The sequence below is a fragment of the Besnoitia besnoiti genome, chromosome I (genome assembly GCF_002563875.1).
Source record: "Besnoitia besnoiti strain Bb-Ger1 chromosome I, whole genome shotgun sequence".
Taxonomy (NCBI): Eukaryota; Apicomplexa; class Conoidasida; order Eucoccidiorida; family Sarcocystidae; genus Besnoitia; species Besnoitia besnoiti.
In genome coordinates this window covers 7,276,835-7,295,695 of record NC_042356.1, presented here as the reverse complement: position 1 = coordinate 7,295,695, position 18,861 = coordinate 7,276,835, and the positions used below count along the sequence as shown (strand labels likewise).

Sequence of the window (18,861 nt, the reverse complement as noted above, 5' to 3'; positions counted from 1 at the left end):
CCACACCTCGTTTCAGATGCGTAGAGAACGGCCTTTTGCCGAACATTCCTCGCCTGCGACATAGAGTGGGATTACGATGCTAAATCTTGCAAGTGAGGTTTGAACTTTCCGCTTTCCTCTGTTGCATGGGAAGCAGGACTCTTCGCACCCTCGGGCTCAAGACACTGCCCGTGCACAGGGGTGACCATTCGCACTCAGTCGATGTCTGATGCTTCATGGACGATCCTCCCAGCTTGCCAGAGTCACTGTGCTGGCATTGCCCTGCCGAGAAAAGAGTCGTTCAAGTTGCCGACTCATCCTGCATGCCGTGTGACCTTATAGTATTTATGTCCACAGCTGATTTAGGGAGAGGTGTTAGTTGTAAGAAAGTTAAACCAATTAAGCAATGTGGTAGATTGGGAACAAACCGTCTCCACACGTTCTTAACCCAGCTCACGTATTACATCTGACGGCGAACCAGCGTACCAGTTTCGGTGCAAAATAAAAAAAAAAGTGACCTCGGGTCGGGAACCACTCAGCTACGCCTTCGTCAACATTGTACTGTTTGTCAGGCTGGAGCATTTTCGTCAGGAGAACAGCAAGCCAAATGCCGCGCTGGAGTCCCAGATAAGCAGCGTGCAACCGCAACAGGGGCAACGTCGGGACACAGTTGCCGCAGGAGGCTTCCCTGCCAAAGAACCAGGCACTACGCAGTTCGCAGAGTTCAACATTGTGAGATCAGCTCGTGCGACCTGTCAGTTCTGTCATGCTCTCCGCGTCTCCTACGCCCTTGCCGGATGGACAGCTGGCGAGCTACTGGGGGGTGTAATTGTCAAGCGTGAGTACTGCAGGGTAGGATCAAGTCAAGCTACGCATAGACATTGTTATACGTGTAGGCGGTTTTCGGGGCGTGTTTTGTCGCGTGCGGGATGTGGCATGACGGGAGGAAGCGCAATAGACTGCGCCGCTCACCTCAGCGCTCAGACCATGTGGCTTCTCCTTCAACGCGTTACACGGCGAGTTCTTGTGGAACTGCTCAGAGTCAGTTGAAAGTGATCGTCGACATAATGTCACTGGAAAAGCAGACAGCGATGCCGTGAAGTAAACAGAGGCACGCCGTTTCTGAAGCAGCATCCGTGATGGCCTGCCGTATATACATGTTTGGCGTCCACCGTTGTGCCACAGGCGCAGCTTCCGGCTTGGCGTTTGGCGTGCCGTGGTGCGAATTCATCCCGGACTATCCCGATGCGTGCGTGGCAACACACACCTCGACACGACGGGGGGGTGGATGGTGGGGATAAACTCATCGTCGCTGCTGCGGCTGCGATAGAGTTGTACTGCACTGAAACGCTGTCCTGTCTCGGTGCACTGAGGTTCCAGCGGCGCTTCGGCGCATTCCTACCCGGCCACATCAGACACGTCTGGACGGCTGATACAGTGGATATACCACCAGAATTCGTTTCTTCACGTTGGCACCTGTTCTGTAGTGCGGTGAGGACTCAGCAGGAGAGCGCAAACCAACAACCCTGGCGTTCCGTCGTCGTGAACGCCGAACTCAATAGTCGCTCGCTCGGCTAAAACAGGTAACGCCGTAGCGTGCATACGGCGTCCCGGCATACGGGCTTGCAAGGCCAAGGGAGCTTCGGGGACTGAACAAGCAAATCATACAAGTCCATTTATGTGCATGATAACACGATGCTGAGTCGCCAACTCTGCGGCGGCGATTTCGCTGGGTGAGTAACAAGCACGGTGACTGATGGGCCATCCAATGGCGTGTGGCGAATCGGCTGCCAGAAGCTGTCCCCTGCACAGAGGCCGGGCAAGAAACAGAAAGAACATGATAGTCTGAGTAATTTGCTGACGCAAGGAAACCCAACGGCTGAAATGACGTCGACTAGTGCGCTGTTGATGACCCCAGCTCTGAGGCGACAGCAACGCGCGCGAATCGTGCTAGGCAGGAACAGGGTCACCTCAGTAGTGGGCTGCCCGTGAGCGCACTGCATCTCTACAGATGTAAACAGTTTCACAAGTCGCCCCCCGTTGGATCGGCCGTGCAATTTTCGTTGTACAAAAATTCGGTGGCAGGGTTTTAGTCCCTCGTGGCCTCCGACGCTGGAGTGCTTTCTTTTTTCCTGCAAACTACCACAGCGCTTGGAACGCACGGGCGACACACACATGCAAACCGCTTTTGAAGGCAACGCGGGCAGTGCTGCGAGTTGCTAGGCGGGTTCGCTTTTCCTTGCCGCCGGTGCTTAGACTCATCCATCTTCAACTTGATTCGCTGGCTTCCCTTTGTCCGTATTCATCTGATCAAGCTATGCCGAACGAGGGAGGACACTATGGTGGCCTCTGCTTGGCGTCGAGCGCAGTGCCTTTTCCAGTCACAGACCGTGTCTTGTCTAACCCTTTCACCCGGGGCTTGCCGCGCCGCCATCTGGCCTAACAGTGATTCCGCAAACCCTCTCGGTTCTTGTCCGTATCGCTCCATAGAAGAGAGAGCGCCTGCCAGTGCACAAAACGCCGAACCGCCAGCTCAATGCATCGAGGCAGGCCACGGTCGCTGCATGCTCGCCGACCTCGTCTCATTCCTTCTTGCAGCAAAGACAGCCACAAACGGATATCTGTACGTCTGCCTTCCAGTTGGACCGCCTCTTTGTTTTACTGACTCTGAGAAAGAACAGGGGAGGGTGTGTACAGCCCATACAGTCGCACCGCCGGACGCTCGTCTGGATGGCGGCACAACAGCAACAGAGAAGCCTGCCTGGCTCTGCTGCTGCGTGTTTCGTCTGATACACCGCCTCTACGGTATCTTGTCATCGGGCAGCGGGGCGTCAGATATCTTTCTTCTTCCAGTCGAGGCGGAACGGGGGTGGAGGCGAAACTTCCTCAATGCCGTTGCGGCCCACGTCCGGACCTTCCCCACTGTACAGACACCTTGTGCAGCTGAGAACCATTCCGCGTTCATCCGAAACTCGGGCACAAAATGCAGGAAAACGAAGCCAGGGCACGAGGAGAATAGTGTCTCCATAACGAATTTCATCGATCCCAACTTCCGCTTCACTGACACCAGCTTCTGCGAGTATGTACAGAAAGAACCACGACTGCGAACCGTGTGCTTGGATTCCGCTGTCGCCCGCTTGCTTGCGTCGGATCAAGTCGAGGCTGGCCGTCTCCGAGCCGAGTGTGTCTTTTCCGCCTCGCCGTCAAGCGAAGACGCACCGGCGTTTACCCAGCGGGGGACGACAGGAGGGAAAGGTGACCATCTTGCCTCGAGTGAATCCGCGGCGACCGCGCCAGGCCGACCGGAGAGCCCCGCTTGCGCCACAAGAACCTTGCCGCCGTCCTCCCGGTATGAAGGGGACTTTTCACCTGGGCAGGATGCCTGTCCATCGGCGAATAACGGAGAGGGTTCGGGGGCCACAGGCCGCCCGTGTGCGCTTCCCTCTTCTCCTCCATGGGGTCCCTCAGAATCTCGCCTTTGCTCCGCGTGTATGAATCGGTGCCCTCTGAGTCCGGACGATGCGGCGGACACTGTGGCGGATGGCGTACGCATAGCTGTACCCTTCCCACTGCTGTCGACAGCGAAAAACACCGGCAGCCCGATGTGCTCTCTAAGCGAGAGAGGAGGAAGCGACCCCTCGACGAGCTCAGCCTCTCGACGTCTTCACATGCCTCTGTGCCGGTTTCTCCAGACGGAGTTCCGCCTTGGCCACCTTGTGGTCGCCGGAGCGTTTGATCGCCTGCATGCAGGCCACAAGATTCTGCTGACAGCGACCGCGCTGCTGGCGAGAGACCGCGTGGGCCTGGCCGTCACCTCCGGAGAGTTGATCGCCCGGAAAGTCAAAGACCCTTTCCTTGCTCTTGCCTCAGGGATCGAGCCCTTCTGTCTCCGCAGCCGCTCGGCAGCGGCCTTCCTCGCGCTAGTGATCCGGGCGACGGGCCGCAAATGCGTTTTCGAAAATTACACAGAGCAGGTTCTGCGGGAGGAGCTGCGGAAGGAGCTGGGGAATTCCCCCGGCACGACAACGGAGAGGCAAGCTCGCGCACCGGGCGAGGATTCTCTAACAACGGAGGCTGGCGTGGAAGTCCTCTGGCGGCAGGCCTATGACCAGGCGACGCAGATTTGGAGTCCGCAGGCTTCACTCGCGCCAGGTGAGAAGACAGCCCGCAACTCCCCAGGCGACGCAGGCCGCGCGCGTGTCTCGCCTCCTCTGTGGAGTGGCGCCGTCGACGGTCGCTACCTCAGCGACTGGCTGCCGAATGAAGAAGGGGACTCTCGCGGCCCGAAGGCGGGCTCGGGCGAAGTCGGTATTTGCCTGTATTGCATCGAAGATCCCCTAGGACCCGCTGGAGACCTCGCGTTCGACGGCCTCGTGGTCAGCGCCGAGTCCGTTGGCGGCGGCCAATTCGTCAACGCGGAGAGAGAGAAGCGTCAAAACCCGCCTGTCGCCCTCGTCGAGGTGCCCACGCTGCCGCCTCAAAGCGCCCGAGGCGCAGACGCACCCCCGGGCTCGGTGTCGTCGTCAGGCGGGGGGACAGCGCAGTCCTCTGAGTCTCCTGAGGCGTCGCGCGCCCGCGAGTGCCCAACCTGCCGACCGGCCGAAGCAGGGAAGCGCGCGTTTTCAGCAGAGTGCGCAGCTCCTGGGGCGGCCGCAGTCAAGCGGGCTCGCCGAGAAGAGGCCTCAGCGAAGCTCAGCTCCACGGCGCTGCGGAGCGTTCAAGCCTCGCGGCTGCGCGTGACCCAAGCCGACATGGAGAGGATGTTCACCGCATTTCACAGAGCTGCTGCGACTGTCATCGGCGCCGCGGAGCCGGTGCGCAACGCGTACTGGACGGTCTTCTGCGAGATGTTCAGCGCACCGTGGCGGCGGTTTTCCTCGTTCGCCCGCCTCAAGCGCCTTCTGAATCTTCTGGAAACGATTACGGGCGAGACGACTCAGAACGCTGGGGGCCTCAGCGAGCGCCAGCGCGCGAGTGTCGCCCTGGCGCTGTGGTTCGCGTGCGCCTTCTCTCTCCCGCGGCCTCTCCTGTGGGGCCTGGAAGCGCGCCGTGTCTCGCAGGGAGACACATGCGACGCCAGGGACGAGAAAAAAACGGAGCCTACGCAGAGGGCGCCATTGGATCTGCCGGATGCGCGCGCGTCCCTCGCCGGCTGCAGCGAGACTGGGGCGTCGGAGTTCCTGTGGGGATGTTTCTTCGATGCCAGCTGTGCGGCGTTCATGGCGGAGGCGATTTGCCGGGCGACAGATGAGGGATTCGGTGGAGAGACGTCTCGTTCCGCTGCGGCAGGCAGCGCCAAGATCTCTTCTACGTCGTGCTTGCCGGCAGACGAGGGCGCATGCGCAAATGCAGACCCAAAGAGGCGCGCGTTTTCAGCTATCCGAGCCTGCGTTGCCGCCGCGCGGGCCCTGTCTCCCTTCCTGTCTCCTTTCGCGGCGCTGAGAGGCGAACGTGCACCTGAAGAAGCGACGGATGTACCCGTGTGCTGCAGAGCGATAGGCCTCGTCGAGTTACGCGACATCGCAGTGCCGTGGTCGGAGTACGTATCTCGGTGCGCGGAGCCCTTCATGGAAGAAAACAGCTGCCTAGTAGGCGAACGCGACTACCGTGCGCTGCGCGCGACACAGATTCGTGCCTGGCTGTCTCGCTATCACGACGACGGCAGGGAGCTCGAGCTGTCTGCTCTCAGTTTGCAGCGAAGCGAAATCAACCAAATCGTTTCTAATCTGAAGCGCGAATTGGACATGCTCTCAGCTACACCCAATTCCGCAGGCGCATCCTGTGCTAGACGTACAACCGTTCCTGCCGCCAACGAACCCGTCGCCTCCTAAAAAGCTTTACTGTTTTCGTTTTCCGCGGCAAATACCCAGAACTCGCGCGTGGCGTTTGCCAACTCGCTGGCGCATGTCCTCTGGGGGTAAGAGAACAGACTTTCTGCTTCGCCGTCATCCGCAGCGTATTTTGTTTTCTCTCAGAGTCACGGCCGCGGAAGATCGAATCCAGGCGCGTCTTACCGAGGCGCCTGCGGCTCGGTCAACCGCCACGGAGTTGGAAGCGAACGGTGTTTGCGCAAGAGCGTCTTGAGGGTTTCAGCGACAACGCGACTTTCGAGATCCACGCACATGCCTCCAGAGGTCACTACCAAACTAGGGTACGTGGCTGGCTTGCGCGCTCGTCCACGCACAACGATACGTGTATGCTGTGCGGCGCTTAAGCGCAGTGACACACGGGAGACAATGCCCTGCCTCTCCACACCATACCATCCCTAGGCGACACAACTTGCGGGCATCGCATGCGCCTCGGGCTTCGCGCCCCCCCCCCCCCCCCCCCCCGCGATGGAGACACAGCTGTTTGGTCAGCTGCAGGGCAACTGTCTTCGCCGCTCAGGAGGAGACGAGGGATGATGCAGGGACCTCCGTGCCGTGTTCCTTCATGAACTTGAGGCACGCCTTCCGCAGATTCTCGACCCATCCGACGGGGGCACGTGCAGCCGTCGTATTGACTACCCACTGCAGCACATGAGCAGGCGACTGCAGCGTCTCTCATGCCGCTGCCGGCCTCAACCTCCACAATCATATATATATATATATATATATATACATATATAGACATATGCGTGTGTTGAGATGTCTGTCTACATACCTCGCATACGCATACGTAGGGGGTTAGGAAAGCGCAGGGCGTGAGATGGCAGCCATCAAGCTGTGAACCAATACGTGCATGGGTGCGTGCAGACGCAGAGATGTATGCAGACATGAGCTTGCAACACGTGGCTGAATATCGACCGAAATAAGCGAGAACGCACGTCCATTCCTATACGTGTGCATAGACGTATAAAAATATACGAGCTCAGGGGTACACACGTGTGTATATGCAGTGAAGTCTCGAGTATTCTTCAAGACTGTTTTTTTCTCGGAATCTCTGCGTGCAAAGAATCGCCTGCTTCGACGTTTGCTTGCCTCACCTTGGGAATGAGCCCTTTGACATCCGTCTGCGCGAGAATGAAAACTGAAGAGGAGTTCGGGCCTCTCGCCTGCATGACATAACCTGCGAAAAAAGCAAAGCAGATGCAGCAAAAACAGGATTCGACCCTGCAGCGGAGGAAGCTCCTCTGCGCCTAGGCCTGGCGCTCCGACGGGGAACCCACAGGCATCTGTGCTAGTGGCGGCAGACGCGGCGTGCGCGCTTTTTGAGCAGCTCGGGGGACAAATGTTTGCAGCCAAACACGCAGCCAAGTAGGCTGTAACGGCCTTTGCAACGCACCTGGCGAGATGCATTTTCAGCGCGACAAACGACATGAAGAATGCGGGGGTTACACTCCGCCAGCAAGGGCCGGCAGAGACAGATGAAGACCTACCGGAGAGAATGGTTTCGGCGCGAACGACTCCGGGGCGTTCAGGCACTGAGGGATGCGACGCCGAGCTGCGAGCGCAAACAGATTCACCCGTGTTGTGCACGCACGTACGCAATCGCAGCAGGACGCCTGTCCCCACACAGAGCGCCTCGAGGCACGACCTCAGCCACAGACAGCCCAGATATGCTCACCCAGGTACGTATGCAAATACGTACATACATAAATATATATAAAGATAGATACAGGGGTATGTATATATATATATATAATTAATGTACACACAAACGGAGATACGTAGCGCATGCATATACAACATACATCTATGTATCTATAAATTCATGTATATAGATATATGCGTGAAGTGGGAGAAATCGGCACTTCATACTTTTATTTTTATAGAGCCTACCGCATGAGCATTTTCACGACGCCCGCCTCGAGGTCAACCTCCGTGCGTCGCCACTGCAGAAGCAAACGAGTGACGCAGAAAGCAGAGACGAAACGCGGGACATGAGAGGCGTAAATCGAAAGAAAAGCCGCCGGCAAACCAAAAGAGACGCCAACATCGATGCCGTGAGACTGCGGCAAGGCACATCGGCGACGCGTCCCTCGACAGCTTCTTTGTTCGAAAAACGCGCACAACGAGAGGCGACAAGACACGCAAGCCTCCACGGATGCGCCAGAGACGCGGCGAAGGAATCGAAGCATCGCCGTCTGGCGTGCCGTCGCGGCCCTGTGCTGGTCTGCTGACCGGCCTACAGCGGCAAAGTTTTGCACTGTTACTTCGCTTTTTTTGAATCTATCCAACTGTGTGTATGTAAGGAGACATGGTTCGGGCGCGCAGCGCGTAGGTGCTGGGCAGAATGCGCCGCAAACTGTACCTGAAGGAAGTCTCTGTTAGAGACGGGGAACGGCGCCTTCATAAGGCAGTAGATGATTTCGTTGTGGTTCACGTTCGACTCAATGATGCGGTAGTCCTCGAAGGTTGAATCCCTAATGAAGACGACAGATGGCGCATGCAGACCGCGAGACTGCTGCGCAAGCGAACACTCTGTCGCCTCTGAGTGCCGCGAGGGCGCGACGGACCCTCACGGCCCGGCTTTTTTGAGAAGAAAATTTTTACAAAATCTGGAAACACTAATGTAGCAGTGATACTACGGGTAAAATCTGGTATCCGTCTCGGCGTCAATTGTGCAATTATATGAAGCGTAGATTCATGATTATGAAACGCGCTGTCTTCGGCCAAAAAAGCTTGTGTAAACGGTTTTGGGCGTCTTCTTGGCGAGCTACTTGGCCTTCATCCGCGAAGATAGATATTCTCACACTGCTGCAGCGAGGCGCTCAAAGCTTAGCTCGATTCCTGCTTTCGCGTCAGCCTGAGTCTGGGTTCTGCGGAGAAGGAACCTACCATTGCAGTCGCATCTGAATGTCGCGGATTTCATGGCACAGCACCGGCATGGGAATGCCCTCCAGCTCCGCGTAGGCCTTCACGAGGACGACGGGGGAATTCGGCGCGATGTATTTGTACACTCTGATGCCCTTCTGGTCAACCGTCAACTCCCAGCTCGGGTCGTTCACGTCCTGCGCCATCTTCTCGTCGAGGAAGTCGAATTCATACAGCCCGCTGGAGAGAAAAACAACACAACCCGACAGACGATCAGCGGGAAGAGCAGAACGACGGCGATAGCACACCCGAAACCGTGCGGAAAAGACACACAGACGCATACACACATGGACAGACACACATCTAGACATAAACATGGGTATAGATATATACAGAGAGAGATATGCATAAATACAGACACAGGTAGATGAATGTGCCTTGGCGCAGCTGTGAAAACCTGCGCGGCCGTAGGTGCGACGCAGAATGGAAGACATAGGCAAAAGCCCCATGAAGCGTGTCCAAGTTTCACACTCCACGCGATCAAGTGTCTCGAATGTCTATCCACCCTCGAGTCTCCTTTCGAGAGACTTGAAGCACGGATGCCGCCCAGTCGAGAGAGACGCTGCGCTCGTCCCTCGGCGCTTACATTGGCGTCTGGTGCTTCAGGTTGACGTCGAAATCCACGAGATCCTGGTAGGACTTGAACAAGCGAGGTGGGCCCGCTGCTGACACGCAGCGCGCATCACCGCAACAAGCTCTAGCTCGCACCACTGTGCGCATGCAGAAGTGTATTGGCGCTTGCAGTTTTAGGAGTTCCAGCTAGAGAGCGCTTAAAGCAAAGCCCCGCCTAGAGGGCGCGAGACGCGGAATCGGTGAAATCATCACAAGGGACTTTTCTGCGTACGCGATCTGTGCATATGCAGACAGGCGTGTTAAAAAAATGTGGGACGTGCATATACAGATGAATAAAACAAAGCGTCAGACTGAGCCAGACACAGAGCTGCGGGCGCCACTCTCTCGCACAGGCTACGCCGCCGCGTAGGGCATCGCATCCCAGCCTGATGCGCGGCAGAGAAAAATTCTAAAACGCCTGAGAGGCACAGGAGGAAACCCGCACAAGGAGACTCTACGAAAACGTCAAGAAACGAACAGAAATGCGAACTGGAATCTGATTCCTGCTCGCGTGGCTCACCGTCGAGCTTCTTCGAGTCTCGATGGGCTACCGACGGCCGAGACTTGCCGCGGGCGCGGGGGCTCTGGTCCTCGTCTAAAAAGAAAAAGAAAGAAAAAAACGCAACATTCCGGCTCTAGAGCGGCGGCATCTACCGCAGCACAAACATCAACAGACATATATATATATATATATTTATTTATATGCATACATATATATAGATAGATATTCGGTATTCATAGACGCTCATCTGTATCCATCCATATATCTACATATATATCTGGATATATCTAAATATAGATTTACACAGAACCGGGCATATATAGATGTCTATATATGGGTGCACCAAGCACTGTCGACACTTGAATGCAGAAAAAATCTCACACTGGGCTGCTCCGTAGGTTCGCGGCATGGCGGCCTGGAGGGCCCCCGCCAGGGAGCTGCGCGTTGAAGCCCCGCCACCGACAGAGTTAGGGAGAAAAAAAAAAGGGAGCCAACCGGCCCTATCTGTGCGAGTGTCGCGCCGCACAGCGCACGGCTACATAGAGGCCTAGGCCTGCGCTCGCGCCTGTATACGTGCGTAGGATTTGAGTGCGGAACTGGAGAGGCGCTGCGGATAGAAGAAGGAGGACGGAGTCGCGCATGTACGCACGCCTGGCATGCCGCCAGCCACGCACCGACAGGATGTGTCGAAGAGATGTGCTTTTTCTCCCGCCCCACAAGGAGGTTTGCAGAGGCGAGCGTCGGGATGCAGGCGCCCGCCTACCTGCGTCGGAATAAAAGGAGCCTCGCTGGCTCACGGCGCCCGCGGGGACGGCGCCCGCGGCCGGGGGCTCGGGGCCCGCCGGGGGGACGGCACCCGCGGGTCGGACCAGCTTGCTGGTGCGGCGCGAGAAGCCCGCGCCGGTCGACGCGTGGGGAGCGCGCTCTGAGCCGCCCGCACCGCCCACGGCGGGCGCCAACGCCGCCGAGGCTAGCGGATCCGCCGGCGTCAGCGACAGCGCCACGTTGAAGTTGTCGATGGGCTTTAGCGGACCGAGCAGCGTCGCCTGCGAACGCAGAGAACCGCGCGCAAAGTGTCGACACAGATGCACAGAGCGATGTGTGTGCATTCAGATGTGATGTGTGCGCTGCGCGTGCTCTCCTCGTTCGAGGTCGCGCGCGTGGGAGTGGATGGCGCGTCTCTGCAAAGTCTTTGCGACGCGCAGACAGCCCTCCAGGCAGCCAGAGCGAGTGAAAAGAGGCGCAGCGAAGACGAAAAAAAGAGAAGGGCCTCGGCGCAAAGGGCGGCACCCAGAGAGCCAGGCGACGGCTGCATGTCACGCAGAGGCACAGATTGGGGCGGAGAGTAGCCAGACGCGTCGTGCTGATGTCTCACCTCAGAGGCCAATGCAGGCGACTGCGCAGCACCGGTGCTCGCGCGGCGGATGCCTTCCGTGTCCTCTGCAGGCTCGCTGTGCGGGGACACCACCGACGCTGGGACTTGGGCTCCACGGCCCGGAGGTACAAACTCCGCGCCCTCGGCCGGAGGCGGAGTGACGCCGCCTGCGCCTCCAGCGGCCGCGGCAGACGGGCCCAAAAACAGATGATCCATGAGCGAGTCGGTTTCGTGGTCGAAAAAATCCGAGTGATCTTCCTCGGTCTCTTCTTCTGATTCCGCTGGGGCTGCCGCCGGCGTAGAATGAAGCGCTGGACACATAAAAAAAGCGAAAACGCAACGGCGCTAATCACCGCACACTCAGATGTATATACACGCTTGTATATGTGCACATATATATCGCGCACGCAGGCACAGACGCGGGGCTAGCGAGGCGCAGAGCGAGCCGGGCGATGGGACACGCTCTCAGACAGATACATGCACACAGGCCCCTAGAACACAGAAGCAAAGATCGACAGACATACAAAGCGAGAGGAATACGTCTGAGCACGCATACTTGGGCAAAACGAGAGAGAGTGCCGCAGCTAGATAGCAATCCCATCCGCGAGCAACATGTCGAGAAACGCAGGAATGTAAACAATCACAGACTGTGCGAGATGCAGCTGGGAGATTTTATGGGGCCGGGGGGCAGGGGATGCGCCGTTTTGCAATCGAGAGGAAGCCTTACGGTCTAGCAGCTCTCCGCCGCGCAAGATGTGGCGCTGGACCTGCTTGGCGGCGTCCGCGTACATGATCGCGTCCATTTCTTTGAGTTTTTGGTCCTGCAGCGAAACCCAGCGAGACTCGAGTCAGCATGCTCCCCCGTTCGCGCCTGAGAAGTACGGTCGGCGGGGAACCCCTAGCAGCCGCTGCAGCGTACCTGCGTGACAGCGAAGGCCGCGGCGTTCTTGCCCGTGTCAAAGATGCGCTGCACCGCTGGGGCTTCCACCATTTGCATCATGCGCAGGACAACCGGCGGCGGTTTCTTCTTCCTGAAAAATTAAGAGGAAATCGAAAAAAACTGAAAAAGTCGTGCACATGCCGATTCGCACGCCACAGCACGGCACGCGACACTGGGGGAAGCTGCAAACCCCACGCTAAACCCTAGGGTTTAGGGTTTAGCACGCCGACACATGCTCAACCTCAAGCCCGAGGACCTCAATTTCCCGCATCTAAACATCCTCCGCCACGGGCTAGTGAGCAGCGGCCTCGCCTCCTATGCAAGTGGAATCGCGCGAAGGCCATAACCTAAACCAGGAGTCCAACTCGTCTATCACAGGCAGGTAAATGAACTCTACCAGAGATACGTAAACGAATGGCGCATGCGCACACAAGGGAAGAAGCCCTACCGCAAGCTCTTGCAGCACTCGACGCTGACGGTACAGACCAGCGAGCACATGGCGATTTCGCTCCGCGTCATGATTCGAAAATGGTCTTCGAAGAAATCGAGATAAAGCCAGAGGCAGCGGCCGACGTCGTCTCGTGACCTGCACACAGAACGACTCTCAGTCGCACGCGTGAACTGCCTCCGCGGCACAGCAACCGCGCGTAGCGAGACGAGAAGCGGGGTGAGAGACAGTCTTGAGCGCCCGCAAAAAGCAACACGGCATCCGCGCGCTTATAACAGCACAAGCGTATACCGGGGACACGCCCAGACGACGCCACCGCGTGTCTCCTCCACTAGCCACCTGCCACAGACACGGCCGACAGCCACCGACCCCTGAGACGGAAAAACTCACAAGAAGGCGTAGAGGAGTTTCAGCTGCGACCGCGCAGTCTTCGAGAAGGCGCCGAGGCGGGCTAGAACCTGAGCAAAAGTCGCCACGGCGGCGCAAAACACAGAGGGCCTCAGTGGTAACACGAGGAGTCAGGAGAAACAAAGACAACGCGTGAAGTCACGGCTTCTTCAGACCTTTCAGAATGCCGAGACCGCACACAAGCGGGAGGCAGCTGGATCAGAGGGCACAGAAACCGGTTGCCAGCCCCTCGGCTTTCGACTTCCCCCTCAGGCGCGAGCCCGACGCAAAGGGGAAGCCGGAGGCCACGACGAAGCACCAAGCCATCACTTGCGGGCCTCAGGCCGTTAGGCACACGCGTAGAAACGGAAAAAACGAACCTGGTATTCCAGAATAACTTTAAAGATGAGCTGCAGTTGATTCTGGCTACTCCGGAAGTGGAAGTCCGCCCAACGCATCAGCTGGTCAAGTTTTTGCTGAAAACACCCCAGAAAAAAACTCTCCGAAAAGGTGAAACTGCATGTAAGCAGGAGGAGGAGTGTATGCGGAGACTCACTCTTTCGAGAGAGCCAGTCACACGTGCCCATGCTACCGATGCATACAGACATCTATATCTATATATATATATATATATATAGCTGTACACATATATACATAAAACTGTATAGCATAAATATATATGCATATGTGTGTATAAATATATGAACACATAAATATATATATTGTATATATTAATATGTGGAGGTGTTGACGGCTTCCAAGTCCCCTCCAGGGACGCCGTCTGCAGGCCCCTCGTTTCCAGGTAGTTTTCTGCCTCGTGCGTCACAGGCAGCTGCGACGCCGCCCTGTGGCTACACACGGGAAAACGCCTCCGTCCGAAAGCAGCCAGGCGCCAAGCGCATGCACGTGTAAGTCGCGCACGCGCCCACAGCTCGACAGAGGCCACCTCGCGCGGGCTAAAGCGCCTGAGAAGCACGCGGCAGCGATGCAGCGCCTCGAAGAATGTTCCACGCTCAGGCTTCTACCTTTTGTTTCGTAGCCGCAGTCTGTTTCTTCCGCATCTGCCACAAATCGTGCGCAATCGCGAACCCGAAGCCCAGCGCGCCGCCGACCACGAAGCACAGCACCATCATGATCGGGCCCCACGCCATCACACACACCATCGCGCCTGAGAGAGGAGTGAAGACAGAGAAACAAACAGGAAAGAAACACGACTCTCGCGCGTCCTTCCTCTTCACCTCGGGCTTCTGCAGGTCCCAGCTGCGGAGGAAAGCTTGCACAGCGGTTCATAGTGCGCGGCCTGTGAGTGAAAACAAACCGTATACTGCACGTGAGCCCGTAAAGATGCGTACACCCACACGGACATATATATATATATATATATATATATATATATGTATGTTTGTGCACGCATGTACGCGTACATGTGTGTATGAATGTATGCGTGTGTGTGTGTTATATAAAATGAAGATAGATGCGTGTACGTACGCGTACACAGATATACATATATATATATATATATATATGTAAAGAGCCCCGCGCTGCTGTGGTGAGCAGCCTTCGCGCGGATCACCGCCGCGCATGCTTCCCCTAATCGCACTGAACCTCCTGCGCATGCAGGGCGCGACTCGGGTGAAGAGGAGCTGGATATCGGAAAGTTACCTGCAGCTGTGTTGACCGTCCACTCCGTCGTGGAAGTTCGAAAGGGCAGCTGCTTCGCCTGCTGCTCCATGTAGAGTCGCTCAAACTCTTCGCTCTCGCCGAGAGCCTCGACTTGCTCTTCGTCGACGCGGTCATTCCAGTAGGTGATGTAGCTGCGGCAATGCCGACAGGAGAAGAGAGGAGGTCGGCCGCATGCGCGCAGACGCGAAGAGAAGAAAAACCGAGCTGCAAAGGTGCACGGAGGCGCCCCTGGCGCCGCTTCAGCGGACACTACGTACAAGGAAGGCGCGCGACAGGCACCCCGCGTTGTGTCGAGATAGAGAGAGGCCGGCCGCGGGGGTTGCAGCGCTGGTCGTTGCCTCTCCTCAACCGGCACGCGCGGCGCCTCTCCCCTGAAATGGCGCGCCGTCCTTTCCGTATGTCATCCCCCGGCTGCGCGGCGTGGTTTCATGCACCTCTCTCCCCCTCCCGCATCTTCGCGTCTTTCTTCGCGCTCTCCGCGCGCAGCGGGGGCGTTCGCGTCTGCCCTCTTCTCCTCGGACTCACCCTTTGGGAACGGCGTCGATGTCATCGACGACGCCTTGAAGGAGCGCCGCGGCGAGGGCCGCGTCATCCACGGAGGACCGATTCCCCCTTTTCCCCGCGGGGCTGCTCTTGCTGTGCCCTGCCCTCTGCGGGTCGCTGGACTCGGACTTGGTCCCGGCCTGCAGGCGCTCGGGCGAGACGGCGGCGGGGGCGGCGGCGGGGGCGGAGGCGGGGGCGGAGACCGGGGCCTCCTCGCGGCCGTCCGAGGGTAGGCAATTGGAGAGAGACACCCCGCGGCGCTGCAGCGGCAGCTGAATCTCCAGAGGAGGAGCTGACTTGTGCGCAGTCGACTCGCCCGTCGTCGCCGGCGAGGCCTGCCCCGAGTGGGGCGGCGCGCTCGTCGGAGACGTCATCAGGGGGGGGAGGGGGTTCGTGACGGAGCTAGAGAGGCATGCCGAAGCAGCAGTGGGGGAGTGGGAAGACACGCGAGCAAGGACAGGAGAGGTGGAGGCACTGCTGCCGGCGCAGGAGAGACCGGAGAAACGAAAACCCTGAAGCGCACTGGGGAGAAGGCGAGCCTGCTGGCGAAATTGGCGCACGCATCCGTGGAGGCAGGGAGACTTCGAGATGAAAGCGATGGCCGCCTTGCAGGTCTTCGCAGCGAGAGGAGGGCGGAAGCGGGGAATCGAGATGCCGTAAAAGAGAGAGAGGAGTGCTGGGCGACTGGGCCTTTGAGCAGCTCAGCAGAGAGGGATCTCTGTCTGGGGTGGCGGGCGAAGGTCGCGCGGAAGTCAGCTAAAAAAGAGGACGGGTTCCTCTAGTGTTTTGCGCACAGCTGGTACCGCAGCAGAGACCCCCTTTGCTAGAGAAGCGCGCCCGTGGCGTCGCTCCACCAATCTTGACAGCAGTCTTACACTGCGGCCTCCAGAGCACCGAAAAAAGAGAGCGCCACGCGTCAAACGATTTCCGCTTGCATCTGGCCCCATGAGGCCGGTCAACGTAAGGCGTCGGGCTCGCCTCGCTGGAAGGGAAACGCGTGCAACGAAGCAGCAGATATCCCGCCTTCGATCGAGTTTGCAGCCGCGGCGGCGAAGAAACAGACACGGGGGAGCCCGCCGTTGAAGAGGGTGGATGAGCGAGCTGAAAATGCCAGAACGTGCAGGTGAAGGAGATGAAAAACCCATTCCGCACGCGTTCTTTGCGTGAGTGAAGTCGTCAGTCACGGGACAGCTACCGAAACAGCTCTCCCAGTTCTCGTTTTCGCTAACTCTCCGCGGCGGGTTTGAGCGCGGGGCGCTGCCTCGCAGGCGCCGCGTGAAAACGCGCGAAAGGGTGCTAACGGAACGCGGGTACTTCTATCAGCGAAACAATGAATCCGTTCCGCGCCGCATTGGACAAGGAGCTCAAACGCGGAGAAAGCTGGACGCGTTTGCGCAAGAAGAGACACAGGAAGCGTGCGCGTGCGACGGGCGGGGTTGGGACAGAAACCGCTGGCGGGGGAGCAGACGCAAAAAGCCGCTACACTTCTCGAGGAAGCCGCACTACAACTGTCTTTCTCCCTCGTCGCGGGATCCCAGCCATTCCCTGTTCCAAAGTGAGCTGCAGAGTCTCCTTACGTTTCGACACACAACCGTTTTTCAGGGTGGGTTTCCTGACGTTTGCTGCCGCGGACTTTCGCAGTTTTTCGATGACGCGGCGTTCAGCGGCCGAAACGTGTCGACAGGCTACACGGCCTGGCGTGCAGCTGGCTGCGTCGGTAAGCTCCAGCGCGTCTCCACTTTGGGGTTTGAGCGCGGAAAACAAAGGATCGGTGCCGCGGCACAATACCCGCTTTGCGAAGTTACATTCGCGGGTTCCAGTGACTTCTAACTTGCCAAGGGAGCTATTTCTGGCGCACGCCGAAGCAACGTCTCGCAGTGACTCCCCGTCCGACAGCCGCGAACCGTGCAAAGAGGCTTTGGGGGATGCAACGGGCGGATTTTTTCGGCTTCTACCTTCGGCGTGCGGTAGCGATTCAGTGTCAGTTTCAGCGGCGGCGCCTGTGAGGCAGCGGGGGCACTCGCGTGACTGGCGATTTCCCTCGTTGCGAGAGGCAGGTATCCTAGGCAGAGGCAGGTATCCTAAGCAGAGGCAGATCAGTAGTCACTGGACAGACAGCGACTGGTCTAACTAACCCCACGGTGGCGAAGAGCTTGCGCACTTTACGGTGGTGTCTGTGTAGTCCCCAAGCGGTTTTGCCTGGGTGTCGCCTGGTGACTCAATCCTCTGATGTGAGAAGAGAGATGCGCGTCTCACACGATAGAGCGACGCGGCGGGTTCTGTCTAGGCCCGCTGACGGGCGCGTTCTACTCAGATCTGCAACAAGGGCAGGACTCGGGATTGGTGAGAGGGCTTCCAGGGAGCATGCAGTTTCCTAGTCAGCCCGATCGACACCTACCGTATACGGAGCTGAGTCTGCGGCACTTCGTGTGCGTCAGGTGATGCACTCCATGCATCCAGAGCGTCAGCGAAACCTCAGAAGGCCGTTAAGGCGTCTTGGGGGGGAGGCCGCTGGCGCGTTGATGCACTTTTAGTCCGGATTTCTTATCCAAGTGTTTCGCACAGTTGCTGTGAGTCCCTGCCACCGATTGATGCCGTTGCGGTGGGGGCCAGGTCCTCGTATCCTTGAGTCCACACTCTTCCGCTCGAGCTACTGAGGCGACACTCAAACCGTCACTTTTCTATCTTCCATGCGTCAGCTGCTGACGTATATCAATCGGCATCCGCCGCGTATCTCGCTCGTCCGCTGGCGGAGGGACTGGCGCCGCTGCTCGAGTTAAACTCGCTACGCATGTGAAGCGTCGCACGCGGACGCTTGCCAAGCTGAGTTCACGTGAGCCAGTCGACTAGGTATGAGCTGATTCGCGAAACCGGGGGTGCGGCGCAGGAATGCCCTTTGCGCAGCATCAAATGCTTCTGCGGCAGAACCCCGCCCCAGACTCGCTGCCAGTGCGACGCGACTCAAACTCCGGTGCCTGCCGCACGCTCACACAAGTTGAAACCGCGCGCGCCTAAGTGTCCTGATAAAGTCATTTGCCTCGCAGGCAGAAGAATCGTGTCAACCGTCAGTGGTGACACCCCGGTCTCGTCAAGTTCCTTCTATCTACTCAGCTCATGCGTACTTCCGATAAGACCAAAAGAGTTCACTAATGGTGCTAGCAAATGGGCGGGGTGATGTCCAGCGGTGCGACCATGGTTAGCGTCGCACAGAAAGCGCTTCAGCAGAAAGCCAGTAGATCGAAGACGATTCTCTCGATTTTGACTCGCAGACAGGCATACACACAGCACAAAAAGCGCAGCAGGCGCCGCGATGCCGCCCTACAGACTTCGCAGACGGAAAAGCGTAGCTCCACGTGTCAAAGACAATTATGAGTCATACAACTCGGCGAGTCGTGAACCATGCGCGCGTCAAAGCGTGAGCACAGCTGCCGCTGGAGTGCGTAGACATATCTTCTGTCGACGCGACGAATTCGACTTGTCGCTCTGCATTCTCTCGCAAAAAGCGGTGGAGTCGACGCGAAAAATCAGTGGCGAAGTGTATTCGCGCCGACAGAAGAGTGAGAATCACTAGAAGCCACGAGATTTGTGTGCAGCTTT

General features: G+C 57.9%; 2 protein-coding genes across 2 annotated transcripts; one reads left to right on the top strand and one right to left on the bottom strand.

Annotated features, from left to right (window-relative positions):
- Positions 1–2,318: 2,318 nt before the first annotated feature.
- BESB_010280 (uncharacterized protein) lies at positions 2,319–5,810 on the top strand (the record flags this gene model as incomplete). The annotated part of the gene is made up of 1 exon (XM_029359782.1): positions 2,319–5,810. One exon carries the CDS (start codon positions 2,319–2,321, stop codon positions 5,808–5,810), a length of 3,492 nt encoding a protein of 1,163 aa, XP_029222695.1.
- Positions 5,811–6,362: 552 nt separating this feature from the next.
- On the bottom strand, positions 6,363–15,638 carry BESB_010270 (START domain-containing protein; the record flags this gene model as incomplete). Its single annotated transcript, XM_029359781.1, has 18 exons — positions 6,363–6,488; positions 6,944–7,026; positions 7,337–7,401; positions 7,740–7,792; positions 8,212–8,323; positions 8,739–8,954; positions 9,361–9,439; positions 9,907–9,981; positions 10,652–10,934; positions 11,264–11,574; positions 11,991–12,084; positions 12,183–12,294; positions 12,652–12,789; positions 13,042–13,109; positions 13,419–13,514; positions 14,064–14,206; positions 14,701–14,852; positions 15,247–15,638. The coding sequence occupies 18 exons, from the start codon at positions 15,636–15,638 to the stop codon at positions 6,363–6,365; spliced, it is 2,598 nt and encodes an 865-aa protein (XP_029222694.1).
- Between the last annotated feature and the right edge of the window lie 3,223 nt (positions 15,639–18,861).